General features: G+C 40.2%; 2 protein-coding genes across 6 annotated transcripts; one reads left to right on the top strand and one right to left on the bottom strand.

Moving 5' to 3' along the window:
• Window positions 1-8,024: 8,024 nt before the first annotated feature.
• Window positions 8,025-10,945, bottom strand: LOC100282336 (small nuclear ribonucleoprotein G). Its single transcript, NM_001155248.1, has 4 exons — window positions 10,775-10,945; window positions 10,652-10,674; window positions 8,365-8,486; window positions 8,025-8,291 (listed from the first exon to the last, which is right to left on the bottom strand). Exons 1-4 carry the CDS (start codon window positions 10,807-10,809, stop codon window positions 8,229-8,231), a joined length of 243 nt encoding a protein of 80 aa, NP_001148720.1. The 5' UTR covers window positions 10,810-10,945; the 3' UTR covers window positions 8,025-8,228.
• A 246-nt stretch (window positions 10,946-11,191) lies between these two features.
• LOC103636217 (uncharacterized protein, chloroplastic-like) lies at window positions 11,192-15,608 on the top strand. Of its 5 annotated transcripts, none has more exons than XM_008658575.3 (9): window positions 11,192-11,474; window positions 12,271-12,357; window positions 12,442-12,500; window positions 13,220-13,315; window positions 13,524-13,604; window positions 14,262-14,324; window positions 14,410-14,583; window positions 14,866-14,961; window positions 15,092-15,602. In XM_008658575.3, the coding sequence occupies exons 1-9, from the start codon at window positions 11,294-11,296 to the stop codon at window positions 15,170-15,172; spliced, it is 918 nt and encodes a 305-aa protein (XP_008656797.1). In that variant the 5' UTR covers window positions 11,192-11,293; the 3' UTR covers window positions 15,173-15,602. The 5 variants fall into 5 exon arrangements, with proteins under 5 accessions (XP_008656797.1, NP_001333931.1, XP_035816213.1 ...); NM_001347002.1 differs by having other exon boundaries at window positions 11,205-11,474; window positions 14,410-14,566; window positions 15,092-15,608; XM_035960320.1 differs by having other exon boundaries at window positions 11,208-11,474; window positions 14,410-14,533.
• Window positions 15,609-23,250: the final 7,642 nt, after the last annotated feature.

The raw sequence follows: 23,250 nt of genomic DNA, 5'->3' as shown, positions 1-23,250 counted from the left end.
GCTTTGACTTTTGCCGCGAAATGTAGCTCTGTCAGGGAACTGTGCAGTCGACCGTTGCGCTGATAGTCGTTGCTCCGCTTGGTGCACCGGACAGTCCAGTGAATTATAGCGGAGTGCGCCTAGAGAAACCCGAAGGTGAAGAGTTTGAGGTCGATCCACCCTGGTGCACCGGACAGTCCGGTGTGCCAGACCAGGGTTCTCTTCGGTTTCTTTTGCTCCTTTGTTTCGAACCCTAACTTGTGTATTTTTATTGGTTTGTATTGAACCTTTGGTACCTGTAGAACATATAATTTAGAGCAAACTAGTTAGTCCAATTATTTGTGTTGGGCAATTCAACCACCAAAATTATTTAGGAAAAGGTTTGACCATATTTCCCTTCCAGTTCTCCTCCTACGAGAAAAATGATGATCCCCAAAGAGCTATCACATTCGGAGATGGAAATCAAGGTTTGGTCAAAGGACTTGGTAAAATTGATATATCTCCTGACCATTCTATTTCCAATGTTTTTCTTGTAGATTCTTTAGATTACAATTTGCTTTCTATATCTCAATTATGCAAAATGAGTTACAATTGTCTTTTTACGGATATATGTGTTACTGTCTTTAGAAGAAGTGATGATTCAGTAGCATTTAAGGGAGTATTAGAGGGTCAGCTATACTTAGTTGATTTTAATAGAGCTGAACTCGATACTTGCTTAATTGCTAAGACTAATATGGGTTGGCTCTGGCATTGCCGACTAGCCCATGTTGGGATGAAGAATCTTCACAAGCTTCTAAAGGGAGAGCACATTTTGGGACTAACAAATGTTCATTTTGAGAAAGACATTGTTTGTAGAGCATGTCAAGCGGGAAAGCAAGTTGGATCCCACCATCCACACAAGAACATCGTGATGACCGACAGGCCACTTGAGCTACTCCACATGGATCTATTCGGCCCGATCGCTTACATAAGCATCGGCGAGAGTAAGTATTGTCTTGTGATTGTGGATGATTATTCTCGCTTCACTTGGGTATTCTTTTTGCAGGAATAATCACAAACCCAAGAGACCCTAAAGGGATTCTTGAGACAGGCTCAAAATGAGTTCGGATTGAGAATCAAAAAGATTAGAAGCGATAATGGGACGGAGTTCAAGAACTCACAAATTGAAGGCTTTCTTGAGGAGGAGGGCATCAAGCATGAGTTCTCTTCTCCCTACACCCCCAACAAAATGGTGTAGTGGAGAGGAAGAATAGAACTCTACTAGACATGGCAAGGACCATGCTTGATGAATACAAGACTCTGGACCGGTTTTGGGCTGAGGCGATTAACACCGCCTACTACTCCATCAACTGGCTCTACCTTCACCGAATCCTCAAGAAGACATCTTATGAACTCCTCACCGGTAAAAAGCCCAATGTTTCATATTTTAGAGTCTTTGGTAGCAAATGTTTTATTCTTATTAAAAGAGGTAGAAAATCTAAGTTTGCTCCTAAGGCTGTAGAAGGCTTTTTACTTGGTTATGACTCAAACACAAGGGCATATAGAGTCTTCAACAAATCCACTGGATTAGTTGAAGTTTCTTGTGACATTGTGTTTGATGAGATTAATGGCTCTCAAGTAGAGCAAGTTGATCTTGATGAGCTAGATGATGAAGACGCTCTGTGCGTCGTGCTAAGGAACATGTCCATTGGGGATGTGTGTCCTAAGGAATCCGAAGAGCCTCCCCAAGCACAAGATCAATCGTCATCTTCCATGCAAGCATCCCCTCCAACTCAAGATGAGGAACAAGCTCAAGACAATGAAAATGAAGATCAAGAGGAAGAGACACCTCAAGAGGAGGACAACGATCAAGGGGGAGAAGAAGTTGATCAAGACAAGGAAGATGATCAGGGTCAAATACCGCCACACCCAAGACTCCACCAAGTGATACAAAGAGATCACCCCGTCAACTCCATTCTTGGTGATATTCATAATTGGGTAACAACTCAATCTCGAGTCGCTCATTTTTGTGAACATTACTCTTTTGTGTCCTCTATTGAGCCATACAGGGTGGAGGATGCACTAAGAGACTCGAATTGGGTGCTGGCAATACAAGAGGAGTTCAACAACTTCACGAGGAATGAGATATGGCATCTTGTTCCATGTCCTAACCAAAATGTTGTAGGTACCAAGTGGGTATTCTGCAACAAGCAAGATGAGCATGGTGTGGTGATAAGGAACAAAGCCCGACTTGTAGCCAAAGGATATTCACAAGTCGAAGGTTTGGATTTCGGTGAAACCTATGCACCCATAGCTAGGCTTGAGTCAATTTGCATATTACTTGCATATGCTACTTACCATGGCTTCAAGCTTTATCAAATGGACATGAAAAGTGCCTTCCTTAATGGACCAATCAAGGAAGAGGTCTATGTTGAGCAGCCTCCCGGCTTTGAAGATAGTGAGTACCCTAACCATGTGTATAAACTCTCAAAGGGGCTTTATGGGCTCAAGCAAGCCCCAAGAGCATGGTATGAATGCCTTCGAGATTTTCTTATCACTAATGGCTTCAAAGTCGAAAAAGCTGATCCTACTCTCTTTACTAAAACCATTGCAAAAGATTTGTTTGTATGCCAAATTTATGTTGATGATATCATATTTGGGTCTACTAACAAATCTACTTGTGAAGAGTTTAGTAGAATCATGATTCAGAAATTCGAGATGTCGATGATGGGGGAGTTGAAGTATTTTCTAGGATTTCAAGTCAAACAACTCCAAGAGGGCACCTTCATCAGCCAAACAAAATACATTCAAGACATACTTACCAAGTTTGGAATGAAGGATGCCAAGCCCATCAAGACACCCATGGGAACAAATGAGCATCTCGACCTCGACACGGGAGGTAAATCCGTAGATCAAAAGGTATACCGATCGATGATAGGATCTTTACTCTATTTATGTGCATCTCGACCGGATATTATGCTTTCCGTATGCATGTGTGCAAGGTTCCAAGCCGATCCTAAAGAAGTTCACCTTAGGGCCGTGAAAAGAATCGTGAGATATTTAATTTATACACCTAAGTTTGGACTTTGGTACCCCAAAGGATCCACCTTTGATTTAATAGGATATTCAGATGTTGATTGGGCAGGGTGTAAAATCGATAGGAAGAGCACATCAGGGACATATCAGTTTCTGGGGAAATCCCTGGTGTCTCGGGCTTCAAAGAAACAAAATTTAGTAGCTCTTTCTACTGCCGAAGCCGAGTATATTGCCGCAGGCCATTGTTGCGCGCAATTGCTTTGGATGAGGCAAACCCTTAGGGACTATGGCTACAAATTGAGCAAAGTCCCTCTCCTATGTGATAATGAGAGTGCAATCCGCATGGCGGATAATCCCGTTGAACACAGCCGCACTAAGCACATAGACATTCGGTATCACTTTCTGGGGGATCACCAACAAAGGGGGGATATCGAGATTGCTAATGTTAGCACAAAAGAACAATTAGCCGATATCTTTACCAAACCATTAGATGAGAAAACCTTTACCAAACTTAGGAATGAGCTAAACATTCTTGATTCTCAGAACTTTGATTGACACTTTGCACACATTGCACAATTATATACCTTTGATCATATCTCTTTTACTTTGGTACAAATGCATAATTCTTATTATTTATGTACCAAGGCTATGACTAATGTGGTTTCAAGTGTATTTCTACTAAGTCATAGATTGAAAGGGAAATGGAGTCTTCGGCGAAGACAAGGCTTCCACTCCACTCTGTCGGTATCATTTACCCTTCGTCGTCACTCCACTCCAAATTGGTATAATCGTTCACTCATATTTACTTGTATCAATGGGTGAGAAAGTAAAGAGGCTCTCAAAAGACTCCGTATTTGGCGATTAATGCCAAAGGGGGAGAAATATTAAGCCCAAAACAAAAGGACCTCACCACCACCAAATTCAAAATTTTCAAGAATTTTTCAAATTGATATCAAATGAATTTGATCTCTTTCAATTGATATATTTTGGTATGTCTACTTTCAAAATTGGTATCTAAAACCCTCTTGAAAACTAAGAGGAGAATTTTATTCAGGGGGAGTTTTGTTTAAGTCAAAGAAAAAGCATTTGAAACAGAGGGAGAAAATTTCAAATCTTGAAAATGCTTCTTGAAATCTTATTCATATACCTTTGACTATTTGCAAAAAGACTTTGAAAAGATTTTCCAAAAGAATTTGCAAAAACAAAACAAGTGGTGCAAGCGTGGTCCAAAATGTTAAATAAAAGAAAGCAACCATGCATATCTAATAAAAATATAAATTGGTTAATTCCAAGCAACATTTGCACTTACCTTATGCAAACTAGTTCAATTCTGCACTTATATATTTGCTTTGGTTTGTGTTGACATCAATCACCAAAAATGGGGAGATTGAAAGGGAAATAGGGTTTAACCTTTTCCTATAAATAATTTTGGTGGTTGAATGCCCAACACAAATAATTGAACTAACTAGTTTGCTCTAGATTATATATTCTACAGGTGCTAAAGGTTCAACACAAACCAATAAAAAGATCAAGTTAGGGTTCAAAAAGAAAGGAGCAAAAGAAACCGAAGAGAACTCTGGTCTGGCGCACTGGACTGTCCGGTGTGCCACCGGACACTGTCCGGTGCACCAGGGCCGTACAAGTCTGAACTTGCCACCTTCGGGTTTCAGAGGCGCCGCTCCGTTATAATTCACCGGAATGTCCGGTGTGCCACCTGCAAAAGTGCTACAGTGCGCGGACAGTTCGCGCAGAGCCAGAGCAGCCGCCAGAAGGCACACCGGACAGTTAACAGTGCCTGTCCGGTGCAGCACCAGACTGTCCGGTGCCACATGAAGACAAAGCTCCAACGGTCGAAACCGTCAGAACCGTAACGGTTGTGTGACGTGGCTGGCGCACCGGACAGTGTCCGGTGGCGCACCGGACTATCCGGTGCGCCCATCGACAGTAGCCTTCCCCAACGGTTGAATTGGTGGTTGGGGGCTATAAATACCCCACAACCACCTCCACTCCAACCATTCAAGCATTCACCACAGTGCATTCAATACAAGAGCAATACACAACACTCCAAGACACAAATCAAAGCCTCCGATCCAATCAAAGTCCACAATTCAACTCTAGTATTTTAGGACTTGTGAGAAGATTGTCTTGTGTTTCTTTGTTGCTTGGTTGGCTTTCTTCTTCCTCATTCTTGTTCTCAAGACACTTGTAATCAAAGCAAGAGACACCAAGTGTGTGGTGGTCCTTGTAGGGTCTAAGTGACCCGTTTGATTAAGGAGAAGCCTCACTCGGTCTAAGTGACCGTTTGAGAGGGAAAGGGTTGAAAGAGACCCGGTCTCTGTGACCACCTCAACGGGGACTAGGTTCTTTGGAACCGAACCTCGGTAAAACAAATCACCGTGTCATCCGCTTTGTTTTCCCTCTCTTTCGGACTCGGATTTAATTCTAACACTAACCCCGGCTTGTAGTGTGTGCTTAAGTTTGTAAATTTCAGATTCCGCCTATTCACCCCCCCCCCCCCACTCTAGGCGACTTTCAATTTTGCTATGTACATGGTTGGTTTGGGGTTTTGAAGAACTAATTGATTTCCAGGAATGTCGAGTTTAATTCCATGTTCAAATTATCGCTCGAAATTGGGAGTGTTTCAAAGGGGTGGACACTTTTTACCATAAACCAAAAACCGAACTGAAATGTATTTTTTGGTGTTTTGGTTAAATTTTGGTTTTTATATTCATGAAGTTTAATGTTCGGTATCGTAATCGGTTTTTGGCTTATACCAAACCAAAATACTAGACTTCATCTATTCTAAAACTTAACTCTTTGATTATATGAACTAAGGGCATGTTTGGATCCATGAGGATAAACTGAAGTGACTAAAATTTAGTCACCACATGTTTGAAACAAGTGACTAAACAGTCATTAATGACTAAACCAGCCACTAGCAAACGTGAGGTCTTTGAAAAGTGTTCTCATTTATGGCTAAACCAGCCACTAGCAAGCACCGGATGTGGGGGGCCAACATTAAAGTATGGGTTTTAGTCAGTTTTAGCTCCTCCTTAGAAACTAAAGGAGCTAAAACATTTTAGTCACTTTTAGTCCTTTATGTTTGGAAGTTCAGCTTATAAACTGACTAAACTTTAGTCATTTTGCTTTAGTCATGTGGACCCAAACATGCCCTAAATGTGTCGATGTTTCGGAACCACAAGCTAGTTAAGTATCATGCTTGACATGCCTTGGGGCAAATGATGGGCAAAGTGAACACGGAAGTTATACTAGTTCGAGTAGAATGTCCCTACGTTTAATTGACAATTCCTATTACCCTACACTAGTTTGTAGTAGAAGGGTTATAAACATGCGTAAGACGGACCAAGTTCCAAAGTGTCCGATGAGTGAGTGCTGCAGTTACAAGTGCTCTATGTTGATGCGAGTGATGATTGCTCCCTCCTTGAATAGTGGTCCTTCCAATCCTTTTATAGGCGAACGTGAGAGAGATCTAGTTACATGAGTCACAGGGTCGGGGAAAGCGAGCAAAGGTAAGTGGTGTCTCGTAGCATGGTGTCCTTTAAGGTTCCCACCGGCTATGGGACGCCCTAGATGACGTCCCCTTCCTCCATCAGGATACTCTAGCCACGCCAATGCCACCTTGGTGCCTTTCGTTACACTCCGGGTAGATACTGTAGCCACACCAATGCTGCCCCAGTGCCTGTCATTACACTTTGGTTTACTTGATGCCCTTTGCTAACTTCCTAGCTACGAAGTGGTTAAGCGGGTGCTACTCTCCACACCTAATAGGTGACGCTCGTGTTTTGACATACCAACTCTCATGCCATCATTTTGACTGCACACCCGTGTTAGAGCATGACTTGCATGTTCCTATGTCCATAATGGACGTCATGGTACGATCTCGAGAATTCTGAACCAACATAATCAGGCGAAGTACCTGACCCCATCCATACCAGCATGATCGAGCGAAACCCTAGGAGGGAGTTATCCAGCTCCCAGACCCCTAGAGATTAAAAGTCAAAGGTCGAGCGAGATGAAACTTAGAGGCATAATAGTCCCTCTATGGTTAGGGGTCGAGCGAGACAACCTCGAGGTAAAGTCGCATGTACCTAGACCCTCAATGGTTGAGGTTCAAGTTCAAGCGAGACAGAAAAATATACATCTCTCATTCCCCAAACCTAGTGGTTGAACAAAATGAGGCCCACCTCGTGAAGGTGGAACAGATCCAAATGGTTGGATACTTATCTCTACCCAGATATTCGTCAAAATATGTGTTGCGATGAACTTGCTATTCACTATATGTGATATATGATGTATCAATAAATCCTTATGGGTATATAATGTTTACATTTTAGTTTATGTGTAATCTATCATATAAATGTGTATGCACTGCAATGTAACCTTTATACTAGTCAGTTGTCTGTGTTCTACAACACAAATGAACATGTTCGAATGATGAAACTGCCACTTAAATCTAGTAGTGATTTTCCAATTATATTAGTATATATTTTTACAATATCAATTCTTTGGATAACACGACATTTAGATTATTTATCCTTCTTACAACATAAACAGTCATGTCTTAGGAGGGGGAGGTCATGAGTTTAAATCCCTGCAGATGCTTATTTTTGCTAGACGCACGAAGAAACTACCACTGAAATACAGTAGAGATTCGGTGTTCATTTTTTTTACTAAAAACCATTGTAAAAAACTAAAACAACACTCATCAGTTTTTTTATAAACTACTGGTCTTGATGTCTATAAAACCGAAGTTTTTTTAACAAAAAACCAAACAAATTCTTTTAAAAAACAAATGACCAGAACTACGATTTCATTTCAGGTCCAGACTCCCCGAGGCAAATCCACCCTGGGGCGATCCGTAATGCAGGATCCCACAAATCAAATGTGCCTCACAAGTCACAAGGCAACGGGCACTGTACAACATTAAAAGACATGACTCATTGCCAGTGTTAGCACCGTAAGACAGTAAATGTAGTCACCGTTGAACCAGGAGCATGCGTTAGATCATGTAATTTAAGAGCTCGATGAGCATGCGTTAGATCATGTAATTTAAGAGCTCGATGATTGTATAGCTACAAGCATCCCATAGAAAAAGGGATAGACATTCCACCTCCGAAGTTATGTTGCTGTGCAAAAGCATTAGTCAAATACAACAGGGTCCACTGATATCTTTTACATCAGTTTTCACGCTGCTAGTGCTAAAGAACAATGATTCACTGTGACCTCGCAACTGGCTCCAGTGCCTCGATCATTACAACACTGTTTCCCCTGATAACCTGAGGATAATAGTAGGCTGTCAGCATGTTACTAAGCAAGTACCAAATAACCTTTCAGTAGAAGAAAACTTACCACCATTCCAATATCTGTTTTGTCATTTCCATTGACCTCCACAGTGTTGTCCACCACCAGATTCATGAACTGGTCGAACCCACGAAGTGTGCCGATAACAACACGGTTTGCATTCATCTTAACTGAAGAAATGGACAAACAACGCACACATAAGCCACTTATAATTTCAATGGCAAAATATTAATCTAATGTAGCATCTCCAAGATAAAAAAATAAATAAAATGTCAAAACAGGACATTATTGCATCAATACACATAGAAAAATACAGAAAACAATGAAAGCATGAGCCTCACTGCTTGACTCAAGTAATACACTTTGGACTTTAAAAACTTTCAAAAAAAATCATGTAGAGAAAAACAAGGAAGCCTTTGTGGCTGTATATACAGTGAGACCTCAGAGATGCCATTATAAATATAGACCAAGCCTCTAGTGGGTAACAGCTTTTTTTAGGAGTTCCAACAAATTTTATAGCAAAAATATTACTAATTATGACACATAATCAAATAGATACAACATAAAACATATTTTCATATTTTTTTGTTGTGACATGTTGGGGGCTTTCGGCTTCCGAAGGTCCTCAAAAACAGGATTTAACAGTGTTTCTGGAGTATAATGTGTGAACAGGTATCTTCGGACTCGAGTCGATATCACAGTAGGAGAAGCCCAAAATAATACGAAGGTTGATACAACGCCGAAGATGTGAGCAGTAAAGCTTCGACGTGGTAGCAGAAAAGGAAACCGACTTAGATGAAAAGACTATTCAGACCTCGGTGGATTACTATAGAATTACTACCAAATGTAAAGGGCATTAATGTAATTTTATATGTGCTGTGTCCCATGCCTATAAATAGGTGAACAGTACCCCCGTACTGTTCACGCTGACTTGGCATTTGCTTTTGCGTTGCACTGGTACTTACGTCTCCTTTCAAGTCGAAATTACATTTGTAACTTGATATCATTTTTATTTCTTCATAATAATAATGCAAAAATAAGTTGATAATAATATATAATTGTCTATGTTGTCCTTCATATTTCATATGGTTCATTCTTCATCATCGTATGTTGTGTTTATGAAGGTGCGCCCTACATAACCTTCGTCCGAAAATCATTGTATCCTAAGGGAAATAATGCTTCGAAGGACGAAGTACTCTACCGTTTAACATTTTCTGTGTTGCCTTTTTCTTAACTCATAGCATCTGAGAACAAGTCCCCAACATGACATATGGTATTACTTTATATAAGATTGCCCAAGCTTAATAAATAATGACTTGGGACTTTTCTAGAAGTTGACTTATTAAGGGAATGACGACTTGTACTAGACTTAAAATGTGTTGAGGGCATAATTTATGTAACAAGTAATTATCACATTTAATACTAGGGACGACTTCCCAATAGATGTAATTTGATGCCAGCTTTTTTTTGGGTCAATAGCATTTCTTGTGTGTCAAATTCCCCAGCATTTACAAATGACAACAATCTGGCCCCTCAAAAATCAGACTGATTTACACAAGTGAATTCGAAAAGATTGATATGGCACCCTATCAGAGTAACTATGACAAAAAAAGCCTCATTTGGAAATTAATCCATAGCTTTTCGAAAATTATCATCATGTAGGGCAGCCATAGCCAAACAGGTTATGGACAGAATAGATTTTGCCATTTTGGATTATCAGAGCAACTACAAAAATGAGAAACGATGACAGAAGATCAGATAGAGTAGTCACCACACTATCATAGGGAAGGCTACAACACCAAATGAACCATCGATAGATGGGGTGTCGCTGTGACTATTATCAGGAAGCAAAAATGTAGATGAATGCACTATCAGAGTAACTATGACATGAAGCCTCATCTGGAGATAAATCCATAGACTTCAAATTATGTTCATCATTTAGAGGATTTCAAATACCAAGATCACAAACAGAGATACAATGTTCGCGCATGGTCAGGCTGAAGAAGAAACTGGAACCAAAAAGGATGTTCAAATTGCCGAAAAAAATGGAAACATTTATTTTGGCGCAAAAGCAATCGATGCAAGTTGACAACAGGAGAAAGAGCTAACAAGCAAAAGCGCAGCTAGTGAGAAATATGGTTCGTCCATGGACTGAAAGCTGGGTGATGCCCTAATCATCACTGCCCGCCCTAGTCAGCACTGGGATCATATCCCTAAGACTAAACATACTGGTGACACACATGCATGTTTCACCCTTTAAAACTAAAGAAAAATTTTCTGAACTGCAAATGAACTATTGGGGCTTGGATTGTAGAATCGAGAGAATATCACTTACTCTGAAGCTTCTTGTCCATGTACCTGCGACGCCAAAGGAAACAAACCCAAATCAGCTCAACGGAACCAATCAAACCGGATTCTAATATGAAGGGGGAGACAGATAGAGATGCGGGCGCTTTACTTCTTGAGATCCGGAGGCTGCCCCGAGCGGCTCATGGTGACGGCTACCTAGCCTCGAACGCGAGAGAGGAAAGGATTTGCGAGCTCCGAACGCCTTATACACGAGACGAAACCCTAACACAACAAACAGATAGCGGCCGAGGAGGCGAGTCTGATGGAGCAGTCCAGCTTTAAATGGGACAAGCCGCCGCCGCCGCCTCAAAACCCTAGCTCGATGGAGACATTGAGGGAGGCCACAGCCTGCAGGTAGGTTCGTTCGACTAGTCATGGGCCGCGAACCATCTACTGCAATTTGCAGCCCATGAGAGACGATCGGGCTCTCCAAGTGGGCATGGTGCAGGGTAGCTGGGCTCCCTGGGCTCCAACAAGGAACGAGGCCCATCTATAATGACGGTTAGACAAAGAAGTGGCGCAGCGGCACTAGGCCATCCGTTGAAGCGTTATCCCGCAGCGGGCAACCACGGTCACGTACGCGAAATCTCTCTCTCTCGTGGTCGTGCGCTTCCTTCCCGAGACTCCAATGCCCCTGCCTCCCCTGCTCCCGCGCCTTTACCCCACGCCGCCTCCACTTCGCGCCGGGGACAGGGGTAACGCCGTCCCTCTCTCTCCTGGAAGAAGAAGGCCGGCGCTTCTCGCTGTCGTCCGCGCAAAGAGAAAGGACGAGGCAAGCTTCACCGACCGCATCCTTGACTACATCGAGGGTATGTGTCTCGAGTCTCAACAGGGTTAGAAGCTGACTCGCTGCGGTAGAGCCGATGTCCGTTTCGTGGTACCTGAACATGTCCCTGAAGAGGGAAATGAGTTTCGGGTCTTAGCCCTCTTAGGTACTCGGATCAGTGCATCCCTATGTCAGTAGGCAGTAGCAACAACTAAAGAAAAAAAAAACATCTTTTCTGTGGTTGTTTATCTTATTATCTAAGCGAACTTAGAGCTCTTGTGCTCGTATGAGCACTTTAAATCTGGTGCCTTCATTTTTCGTCTAAGTGTGAATGTGGTTGTTTATCTTATTATCTAGGGAAATTTGGATCCATACCATTAAAAGATCACCACTTTGGATCCATACTATTACTATCTCACTTACATGTGGGTCCACATGAGTCAATGACATGTGGGGTCCATGGTATATATCTAAAGTTTGGATCTTTTAATGGTATAGATCCAATTGTTCCTATTATCTAAGCATTTTCTGTGCTCATGGAGCTCTTGTGCTCGTATGAGCACTTTAAATCTGGTACCTTCATTTCTCATCAAAGTGTGAATAGATATTTCCTAGTTTCTTCTGTGTGCCACTGCTGCCCTTACCCCTGGATGAGAAATGAATGCACCAGATTTAAAGTGCTCATATAAGCACAAGAGCTCCATGAGCATATGATATGTTCCCATTATCTAATTGGATACTGGCTACCCTTGTCATTTGTCAATGTGGCAGAGTGAGCCAGGACTACTAGCTAACCTAGCAGGCCCTGACCCTGAGTTGTTCGTTTCAAATCTTGCTAGGAGGGCCAAAGTTAAGGAGATGGTATGGAGCACCCGATTTGCTTCCCAAGGATGGGGCTGCGGAGGATGAGGAGGACGAGTCTCAAGGTACATAGAGAAAGCACTCTGTAAATTTGAACTCCTTGGCGGCTGTGTCTTCTTATTTGTTGGCAGATCTGGGGTGACAAATAGATATTGAGGAGTCTCGGGACGCTGTGCTAGTCACCAATGGCGACAGTGAGATTGGACAGGTGTCCTTTCATCTCCATGTTTCCTTATTCCTTCTGCCGTGGAAGTGCCATTGTACAGACTTTATTAGAATAGAGTAGTCCCTAAACTTATAACGTTGTATTATCCCGGTATCTAAACTCATAAAGTGCACGTTGAGGTCTCTAAACTTGTTAAGTTGTATCATCCCAGTCTCTAAACTCTTAATATGCACATTATGGTCTCTATAATTATATGTTGTGCCATCTGGGTATATAAACTTATTTTTTGTGTCATCACATGTTCATAAACTCTTAACTTGTTTTTAATCACATTAAAAATAATTTTAGAGAAACAGATACCACAATCATACAAGTATAAAAACTGAAATATGCATGTTAAGAATTGAAGGACCGGTATGATACAATTTCACAAGTTTAGGGATCTGAATGTACACTTTGGGAGTTTAGTGACCATGATGATACAATGCTACAAGTTTAGGGACCGGTAACGTACTTTACTCAATGTGGTAATTTGTGTGTCTTCATTTTGTTTCTCCCCGTAATCTGAACTGCACACTATATTCTAGAAAAGAATAATCCAGTCTAACACAACCAGTTGTTTGAGCATAAAGTCCTCGCTAAGGAAACAACTAAAGGTTCAGTTCACCCAACAACAAAAAAGAATGAACTTTTATTAGTATACCTTAGCTACAAACACTTGTAAGGGCAAACGATTCAAGTTGGTTTCCTTGTATTTTCAGATGGTGATATTAGCACTAATTCTGAAAAGGGCTAGAACAAAAGCACTTGTTAAGGATAAACGAACCACTGAAGAAGCTTTTGGAACTTATGTGGAGGTGACACTTCAATTTTTTACTGTATTCCACTATTCTATATGTTTCTCAGATGTTGCAACATTCTGCGTTACTGCTATCTTTTAGATCTGAAATTACCAATAAAAGAAACAATGCATGTATTTTTTTTACGGTTCCATCTTGTACAGTAATATTTTGTTGATAAGTACAGCGAGTATCACTCAAATAATCTCATTTTGGTTTATTATAGTGCATGGTTGGTGATATCGGAGATAAGTCCTTCACAAAGAGAGCACTAAGGGGCGTTCGTGCTATAATTTGTCCAGCTGATGTATGTTAAAACTTTGAGGTTTCTATTCATATATTAGCTACTCCCAAAGCATGAGGTGTACTTGTGTTCAACATAAAGCATGGGGCGTACTATTTGCCCAAAAAATAATCATTAGGTGTACTGTTTTATTATCTGTACAATTGTTGATTGTTTGACACTTTTTGGAGGCCCTCTAGCTGATGGCCTGATGTTTAGGGCATTACTTAATTTTTATGTATAAAACAATAACTAACAGATTTAGTTGAGTCCCTCCTTTTGACTTTCATGTAAAGAGCTCTTTCTATTAGGAAACTTTAGAATTTCATGGTATGAATCAACTAGATATTACTGCCTCCATTCCAAATGTAGGACAGTAGGACATTTTGTCTTTTCTAGATATATTGATTTATATGCATATAGACATAATGTATATGTAAGTGCATAGCAAAAGCTATGATTCTAGAAAAGTCAAATAGCCTTGTAATTTGAAATGAAGAGAGTATTAATTTAGTATTATCCATATGTGCCACATATTTGGAACTACTTATGGGTACATTATGTTCATCTTAATCTTGAGAAAGATATGTGATGTGTTAGTTAGTTATGTACTTATATGAGAACGTAAATGCCATTCCTCTTTAATTGCATGATTTACCTTTGAACTTGATATGTTTACAGGATGGTTTTTTCTCTGAACCGATCGACCTCAAGGGTGTTCAACACATTGTTCTGCTATCACAGGTTTGCAATGCTCTTGTAATTCCTTATTATCCAGCTAGCTCTAGCATCAGTCATTTACCCCTATGAGATCTTGATGAGGTTGCAGCTGGCTGTCTACAGAAATAGTGGTGGTTTGCAAGCTATTATGAACAGCAAGCTGAAGACGCTAGCAGAGAAGGATGAAGAAGTGGTTCTTGCATCTGGCATCCCATGTACAATAATCAGAACAGGTTCTCTGCAAAGCACTCCTGGTCGCGAGAGAGGTTTTGATTTTACTGAGGTCTCAGCGATGAAACCCAGCTTACCCCCAGTGCATATTAATTATTGTGCAGTTTCTCTTCCCAGCATTCAGTAATTGAACTAATGAATATCATGCAATTAGGACACACATTTAGACACTATTGTATTCATAGATGTCTGATATAATTTGCAGTCCACAAACTGAATATTATACCTGCATTTCTAGACTTAGGAAACTGAATGGAATATTATCATCTTGGAGTACCTATACTATTCATTGTTGTGATGTATCGCCCTATGGTATTGTCCACGAAATGTGTAGGGCATAGCAAGCAAGGGAAGAATAAGCAAAGAGGATGCTGCTACCATATGTGTGGAAGCTCTGAATAGCATTCCCCTAAAGACACACATTTTTGAGGTATGCACTAGCTAGCTCAATGAGGCATCATGTCATGTGATCCTGATCTTTCTGAGTTTTCTGCCAATCCTTTTCAATTTTTAAGGAACCTTTGCCGTTAGAACGACAACAGAATCATCCCTTTGTGCAGGTTGCAAATGGTAAGGAGAAGGTGATAGACTGGAAAGCATGGTTTGAAGAGCAGACCAAAAGAGAAGAAGAAATACAGTAAAAAACAAATTGGAAGTGTTTTTCGCTTGTTGGTCCATGAGAAAGGAAAATAGAAAAGAGCAAAAAAAGGAGAGGATTTATAAAAACTTGATGGCTAGTTTGGAAACTCAAATGCTCTTCGGAATTGAAGGGGATGGGAGAGGAAATTAGTTCATTTCTACCTCAATCCTCTCCAATTCCGAACGAGATTTGAGGTTCCCAAATAGCCTAAAGGAAATGAGCTGAAGGTTACGTTTGATCCTCTAGCCTTGCTGGCAATTGAATCATACTAGTATATCCGATGAAGAAACAAAAGTGCGTGGAGAAGTGGAGGCACGTCTATGAACTCTACACTCTGCAGTTGGGCTGAAGCCCCTGATCCCTCATTGTTTATCAACTCATTCATTATCTTATATAAAATGCAGTTCAAATTATTTGATTAAAGACTTTAACCATCCACGAGTATTTCTGTACACATGTATCTAGCGTTTCTGCCAGTATTGTTTGTTGTTCAATTTGAAGATTAGGCCATCAAGTTATTACTTCAGGGCAACAGAAGCCTCAAGTCAATGTCACATGGTACTGGATTTCTGCAGCAAACATGTTAACATGCTGCCGTCTTTAAGGGTTTGTTCGCTTTCCTCTCAATCCATATGGATTGGTTGGGATTGAATTGGTTTAAATCCCAAACAAATCAAAATCGTTCATATTTTTTTCCAATCTCATCCAATCCATATGGGACAGGAATAATCGAACAAGCCCTAACCAGAAATTTTGAACTCTGTATGTGGTATTCCAAAACTACCTAGATGACTGTTTTCTTTGGCTGCTAAGTTTGATCAACACGGCACTATGGTCGACTTCGGAATAAGAGTACTAAAAGAGAAAGTCAATGGCACATGGGTTTGCGGGACATGTACACACAACTGTAATTTTTATAAAGAAAAACTAAGAGCTAGTTTGGGGATATATTTTCTTAAGGGATTTTCATTTTTCAAAGGTAAATTAGTTTATTTTCTTATGAGAAAATAGAAATCTCATGGAAAATGAAGTTCCCAAACTAGCCTTAAGTGTATTGACTTGACGGAGACTGGTACCAAAAGTAGAACATCAGCAATGCAAGAATTTCTGCCGAAGTTAGGCAATGGCTTTTACGAAAGGGCGTATACCAATCCATGTTTCTTTGTTCTCACTTATAAGGGGATACTCCTATAATTTGATTATTGATTTTTGTATGACTCACGCCAAACTAGTTAATTATTCTTTTCATGAAAAAATAGTTAAAATGTTTTCACATTCTACGTGTGGTCATCCCTAAGACCCTGACTCCTATGTTTGGGTCATTTTTTCATAGAAAAACTGAAATTGTAAGAAAGATTAATATTTGCTAGAGTTTGCCACTACCAAAACTGATATTAGAAATAGAGCCAAAAAACAAATACCCCCTCCACCTGTGCGCATACATTAACATTCAAACCTGTTGAATATCTGTCAAAGTTCTAAAAAATAACAATATGGCAGCACCATCAATTTAAAAAATTTAGGGTAAGTTTAGTTTGGCTTTTGGCTTTAGCTTTTGCCCTATAAAAGACAAAAGTCAAGCCAAAGGGCGCGAACCAGGAAGCAGTTTTTTTTCTTCAAAAGCCGGCTTTCTGGCAGTGCAAAAAATTGAAAACAACTCTGTACCTGCTTTTAGCGGCTTTCGGATGAAATTGTGCAAATATATATATGGAAGAACTTTTAGCTGCTTTTAGCGTCTTCCACCATACAATTTTTAGCATTTTTTACAGCTCACAGTTTACAACAACTTTTTTCACAGCTCACAACTCACATCAGTTTTTTTTCGCGGCCACAACCCGGCCAAATAGACCTTTATTGTCCTACTCAACTTTGGTACAATTAGATAGCTAGTTCATTCGGATACCATGGAGTGACATCTAAATGAAATATAGCTAGTTCATTCGGATACCATGGAGTGACATCTAAATGAAATATTTCCTCTGAAGGTTTTGGAGGAAAGAAGGCGTGGAACATGGTTTCATTTTTTTTGCAAATGAGTGAAATATGTCATTCAAGGATTCAATATTATTCGATCGATTACGATTCCAAAGTTCTTGGATTTTGATTAATATATACATAAGTGACAAAGAATACATGAATGTTTGAGTGTTAAATATACTTATATACATATGCTTAATACAAAAGCTTCAACATATTAATACATTTGGAAGCTCTCTAAATATAGGGATGCCCCACGCGAGATATTTGCAAATGGCTAACCTCCGAAACGGTGGCACTGTCTATCTATTTAAACGATCTAGCTCAGGTACATATTCATATAAAATTAAATTTTATCCCTCCCTTTTACATAGTTGTTCTTAGTATTTCGAGAAGTACAATAATGGCATTTCGCTACAAAGACGTGTTGGACATGTCTTCTCTTTGTAGGCACTCCTTGAATCTTCTCTTCTCCAAAATCCTTTCTTTCGGAGCCGAGGTTTTGATTTTCGTATCTTCATCTTCGTGCACCTTCGGGTTGTATATAGGCTCTGAAGCTCTTTAAATGGTTTTCCTTTCGGCTTTGGCTAGCAACCATGTCCTAAAAAATATCCAAATGTGGATTTCATCAATTTAGATCGTTAGCCAGAGACCTTCTCCCCAACCCGACACATGATTACTTAGTTTTTATAAAAAAAACTCAATTTGCAAACTCTACTTCAAATGTCCCTATGACAAAGGTTCGTAAAAACATCTCTTTGAGTCCATTAATGAAAAAAAACTAAAAATTACACGAATTGTGTGTGAAAGTGTATCGGTATTGTCGTGGTTCCGGAAATCGGGGGACAATAAGATTTGTGTTCGGTGGGGGTGAGAGCACCTAGAGGGGGTGAATAGGTGATCATGTAAAATTCAACAACTAATATCCAATAAAACTTGGTTAAGTGTTAGTATGGCTAAGTAGCGAGCTCTTGCGAACACACAAGTAATCACAGAAAAGCAATCACAAGAGACACGCGAGTTATCCCATGGTTTGGCCAAGTATAACACTTGCCTACTTCCACGTTGTGGCGTCCCAATGGACGAGGGTTGCACTCAACCCCTTTCAAGTGATCCAATGATCAACTTGAACACCACGGTGTTCTTCTTTCTTATCTCTTTTCCCGTTCGCAAGGAATCTCCACAAGTTGGAGTCTCTCGCCCTTACAATAAAGATTACGGTGAAAGCACAAGAGTAAGGAAGGATGGGAAGCAACACACACAAATCCGCAGCAATACACACGCACACAAGCCAAGACTTGAGCTCAAAATGAAGCACAACTAGTTCACTACAAGAACAGAGCTCAAATCACTAACACGGTTGATCAAGTGCGCGAAGACGGAGTGTGGAAGACTTAGAATGCTCAAAGTATGCTTGGTTAACTCCTCCATGCGCCTAGGGGTCCCTTTTTGAAAGGGAAATAGGCTTACACATTTTCCTAATTAATTTTGGTGGTTGAATTGCCCAACACAAATAATTGGACTAACTAGTTTGCTCTAGATTATAAGTTTTACAGGTGCCAAAGGTTCACAACAAACCAATAAAAAATGACCAAGAAAGGGTTCAAACAAAGAGAGCAAAAGATAACCGAAGTGTGCCCTGGTCTGGCGCACCGGACTGTCCGGTGCACCAGGGAACCAAACTCTGAACTCGCCACCTTCGGGAATTCTGGGAGCCACTCCGCTATAATTCACCAGACTGTCCGGTGTGCCAGCGGAGCAACGGCTATCTGCGCCAACGGTCGTCTGCAAAAGCAATGGAACAGTGCGCGGACTGCGCGCGCAGAGTCAGAGCAGGCGCCAGAAGGCGCACCGGACAGTGAACAGTGGCTGTCTGGTGCACCACCGGACTGTCCGGTGACCCAGCTGTCAGAAGCTCCAACGGTCAGAACCCAACGGCTGGGTGACGTGACTGGCGCACCGGACAGTGTCCAGTGGCGCACCGGACTGTCCGGTGCGCATACGACAGCAGCCTCCACCAACGGTCAATTTGGTGGTTGGGGCTATAAATACCCCCAACCACCCACCATTCATTGCATCCAAGTTTTCAGCCTTCACACCTCATACAAGAGCTATAGACTTCATTCAAGACACATACAAAGAGATCAAATCCTCTCCCAAGTGTGACACTATGAAAATCATTAAATAAAATAATATGTTTAGTTAATAATGATATTTATGGTAATTAATTTTCTCTTAAGAGTTCGTTATTTATTTGCCTCTGGGATGATTTTTGAATGCTCATGATTGATTTTGAATATGGAATATCATTTCTTCTTAAATGAAAATTCACATAAATAATATAATAAATACTAGTCCAAGAATTAATATGTTATTTATAAATAATTTTGGTTTATTTCGTATGAATTTTATGATTATTTTAATATGTATTTCGAAATTTAAAAAGGAAATAGAAAAAAAAGAAAAACTAACCTAATCTAATCTAGCTGGCCGAACCGGCCCACTTGGCCCATGCCCAAGCCGTCGCCACCCTGCTAACCCTAGCCGGCGCCCTAGCCTTCTCTATGCAGCCGCCGCCGCCCCTGCACTTCTCTCTCACGCCCTTTCTCTCTCTTCTCTCTCTCCCTGCCTCCTGGTCTTCCACGCGCAGCCCGCCTAGGAGCCGCGACACCCACCGAGCGGACGCCAGCAGCCGAGCGTGCCCCTGCCCGAGCCAGCCTCGCCGCACCGCGCCATGGACGTACCCGCCCGACCGACGCACAGCCGCCAGGCGACCGGCCGGACCCAAGCGCCCCTACACGCGCCCTGGAGCATACGCACGCGCCGCGCCCGTGGAGCGACCGCGTGACTCGACGTGACCCGAACCGACGCCCATGCAGAGGACCAACGCCGAGCCGCAAACCAAGCCGCGCCCAACGCCGACAGTTTCTTCTATGTGCGTTATGGAACTTCATTGCTTCCGTTACTCTCTCCCCCACTTCTTCTTCCTTGAAGACACGCCATTGATGGCGTTTAAACCGGCCGTTCCTCCTCAGCGATCCTCTCCCTCTCTCTATAAATTGAAGCCGGCTCTCTCTCCAAGCCATCCCGAGCTCGCCTCTCGCGCCCTCCTCTCTTGCCGACCACAGTGTCCGTCATCACCGGAGCAGCCATATCCGTCGCCGGAGCCCCGCCCGACGTCAAGAACCCCTGCCCGCCATTGCCGTGTACCTCTGCCGCTCGCCGTGCATTAGCACCTCGCCCGCCAGCCCACCGGCCCGCAACATCGTCACCACGTCGTTGTCGTCGCTCGCTGAAGCTCCACCTATCTCGTCGTGCTGCGATCCGCGCAAGCAGCTGCAACGAGTTTGTCGTCGACGACCCCTTGGAGTCCGCCCACACCGTTCCGCTCGTCGACACTGTGTAGGAATTCTGCGTCAAGGCCTTCTATTCCCGACCGAAGCCGCAACTCCTTGCTATATGACGAACGTAAGATTAAGGTGTAATTGTTTTATTAGTTTCATACATCTGTTCTAAATACCTCAAAGTTAATATTGTTCACATGTTTTCGTAATTTAAATCTGACCTGTGACTGTTATAATTATTTTATGCGTAGTTTTCTAATTATGAAGTTAAAAAGAAATGTAGATCACATTTTCCTAAGCAAACATACTAAATAAACAACTATATAATTACCTTTTATGATTATATTTAAGTATTTCATATTTAAATACGTGTTTGATTTTAGAGATGCGATGTATACGTGTAGCCAAAATCGACCCTGCGACAATACTTTGAATATGCGTATGATTTTAAAAATGAGTACGGTCACTATTCACTACTTTAATGATTTTCATACTAAAATTGTTTATAATTAATTTCGCTTATTGTGTGGAGCGATAATCGGTTAGTAGTGATATAATAAATTAAAATATAAATACTAGGCCACGTATTTCCAGTCAAATGAGGATATAGATTTTACTATTCGTAATAAATGAATTCATAAGTATGGCACTTAAGTACTTAGAATTAATAAGATATTTATCTATGTCATAATAACCATGAATATGTTATTAAAAGTCCCATTTAGTAATTTACAATTAATTCTTAGTATATTAATGTTAGAAGAATTAAATAAACAATTTTTAGTTATATGTATAAATTCTATTTAGAAAAGAAAGGAGAAAATTGAAATAGTAGAATTTATAATAGTGTTAAAATGACTTAACTAGGCACTTATACTTTTCTAACAAAGAAAATAATAGTTATGTCGATAAACATAGGTTTCTTACTAAAGAATTAGATAAATTGTTTCAAACTTTAAAATGACCTTTTTAATAGTTATCATATTTAACAAGATTCATTATAGATGTTTAAGTATAGCCGTATTAAATAGAAACTTAAAAGTAATATGTCATATAACTTTTCTAATAATGATATAATGGCTTAATTAAGTGCTCACATCGTCATAGCTAAAACAATAGTTAATAACATACCAATGAATATAATATTCATTTTAAATATCTAGGTCATATGTTTCTAAACTAAATGTAAAGATAAATAATAGAGTAATTATGTCCTCTCATAACCTAGTTAATTAGATTTATATTTGTTTACAACTGGTTATATAGGCTTAATTAATCATTTAATCAAAATTAGTTAATATTATTTATATATGTGTCACTTAGTTTTTCCTAAAGAATAAACTAAGGAAATTAGTGTTCATGTTCTTTAATAATAATGTTAGTTTGTATATTGTTTTGTATATAGCTTTCTTAATAAAAATAAAGTTGCTTATTCACTGTCTTTTACATAAAAGTTCATTTAAGACATATATCATAACTTTCCATAAATAAGTGTTTAATAATAATGATCTTTTCACATAAAATCTATTTATACTTATATCTTAATTTGTCATAAGTAATTGGTTAACAATATTTATAAAATGCTTCATAATGCTTCTAAAATTAATAACGCGATTAGTAGCCCATTAACCTTAGATATATATAACTTATATCTATTCTAAAAGGTTAAAAATGTTTAATATCGTTATTACGTGTTTTATCGTGTTATAAACCCTTAATCTAGACATATCACGTATGACGATTTATAAAAGATTAAATTAGTGAACCTAATATTTGTATATTTTAATTAAGACACTTATAAGCTCATGTCTTATTTTATGAAGTATAGATCACATGTTTGAAAAGAATACCTTTTTATTATAACCTTGCGTGTAATGTTTTGAAAAGCGAACACTCTTTTCGTTAGGCTTTCTTTTAGCTTTACGTATGGTGAATGTTGTATGTTATTGAGTGGTGTTTGTTCTTTTTGTTTGTTTGTGTGATATTCAGTGATTGATCTAATAGTTGAGAATCAAGTGCTATTCCGTGGAAGAACCTCAAGTTTTCAATAAGCAAGGCAAGTGGACTTCTCCCTCTGCATACTCTGTTTGATCCCAAATAATACATTTAATAAAGTTTATTCTTTTGGATATATATGCATAATTTGACGGGTTACCTATTTAGATAACCTTTCCAACCTTATTCCTTGATCAAACCTGGGAATTATACTTTACCTTCGTAGCTATGCTATTGCTACAACTTAACTTTATGCAGTCACTCCTGTTTATGATATTAATGTTCCAAATGGTAAGTTTACATTATTGTTGTTAACCCGATGGTTAAACAAGATTATTGCATATTAATTGGAACATGGAGTGACCACCCGGGAAAACAGTGCTACCATGAGAACTATCATGGCTCTGGTCTTGGCTAAATAACTAGGGAAGTCTTATGTTGGGTGCTGGTCGTGGTCGACCGAAACGGGGGCATCTGGCAAGCGCTTATAGTTCCGGCTCAGGCAGATTGGATACGGGCATAGTTCCTAAAGCTTTACCCTGTAGTCTGGACTATAAGTTGGTTACGGTAGGTGTGCCTTATGCAGTTTGACCATTTCCAGCATTTGCGTAATGAGGACTCTAGGGAGAAGCCTCGTAGTGAGACCCTGGCCATTCACCTCGGAAGTGAATACGGGTCTAGCTAACCCAGGCTAGAAGGGAATCGCGACTCATGGGTAAAGATGCGCCACCTCTGCAGAGTGTAAAACTGATATATCAGCCGT

This window comes from Zea mays, chromosome 1, assembly GCF_902167145.1.
Source record: "Zea mays cultivar B73 chromosome 1, Zm-B73-REFERENCE-NAM-5.0, whole genome shotgun sequence".
Taxonomy (NCBI): domain Eukaryota; kingdom Viridiplantae; phylum Streptophyta; class Magnoliopsida; order Poales; family Poaceae; genus Zea; species Zea mays.
Note: the sequence above shows the minus strand (reverse complement) of the source record. Positions and strands in the feature narration are given on the sequence as shown.

Bases quoted from the DNA above. Each gene is read 5' to 3' on its own strand.
- LOC100282336 (NM_001155248.1), bottom strand. From the start codon at position 10,809: ATGAGCCGCTCGGGGCAGCCTCCGGATCTCAAGAA. The intron at 10,675-10,774 runs GTAAAGCGCCCG...TTGGCGTCGCAG, and splicing joins CAGCCTCCGGATCTCAAGAA to GTACATGGACAAGAAGCTTC. The intron at 8,487-10,651 runs GTAAGTGATATT...CCATTTCTTCAG, and splicing joins CATGGACAAGAAGCTTCAGA to TTAAGATGAATGCAAACCGT.
- LOC103636217 (XM_008658575.3), top strand. From the start codon at position 11,294: ATGCCCCTGCCTCCCCTGCTCCCGCGCCTTTACCCCACGCCGCCTCCA. The intron at 13,316-13,523 runs GTGACACTTCAA...GGTTTATTATAG, and splicing joins CTTTTGGAACTTATGTGGAG to TGCATGGTTGGTGATATCGG. The intron at 14,325-14,409 runs GTTTGCAATGCT...ATGAGGTTGCAG, and splicing joins ACATTGTTCTGCTATCACAG to CTGGCTGTCTACAGAAATAG.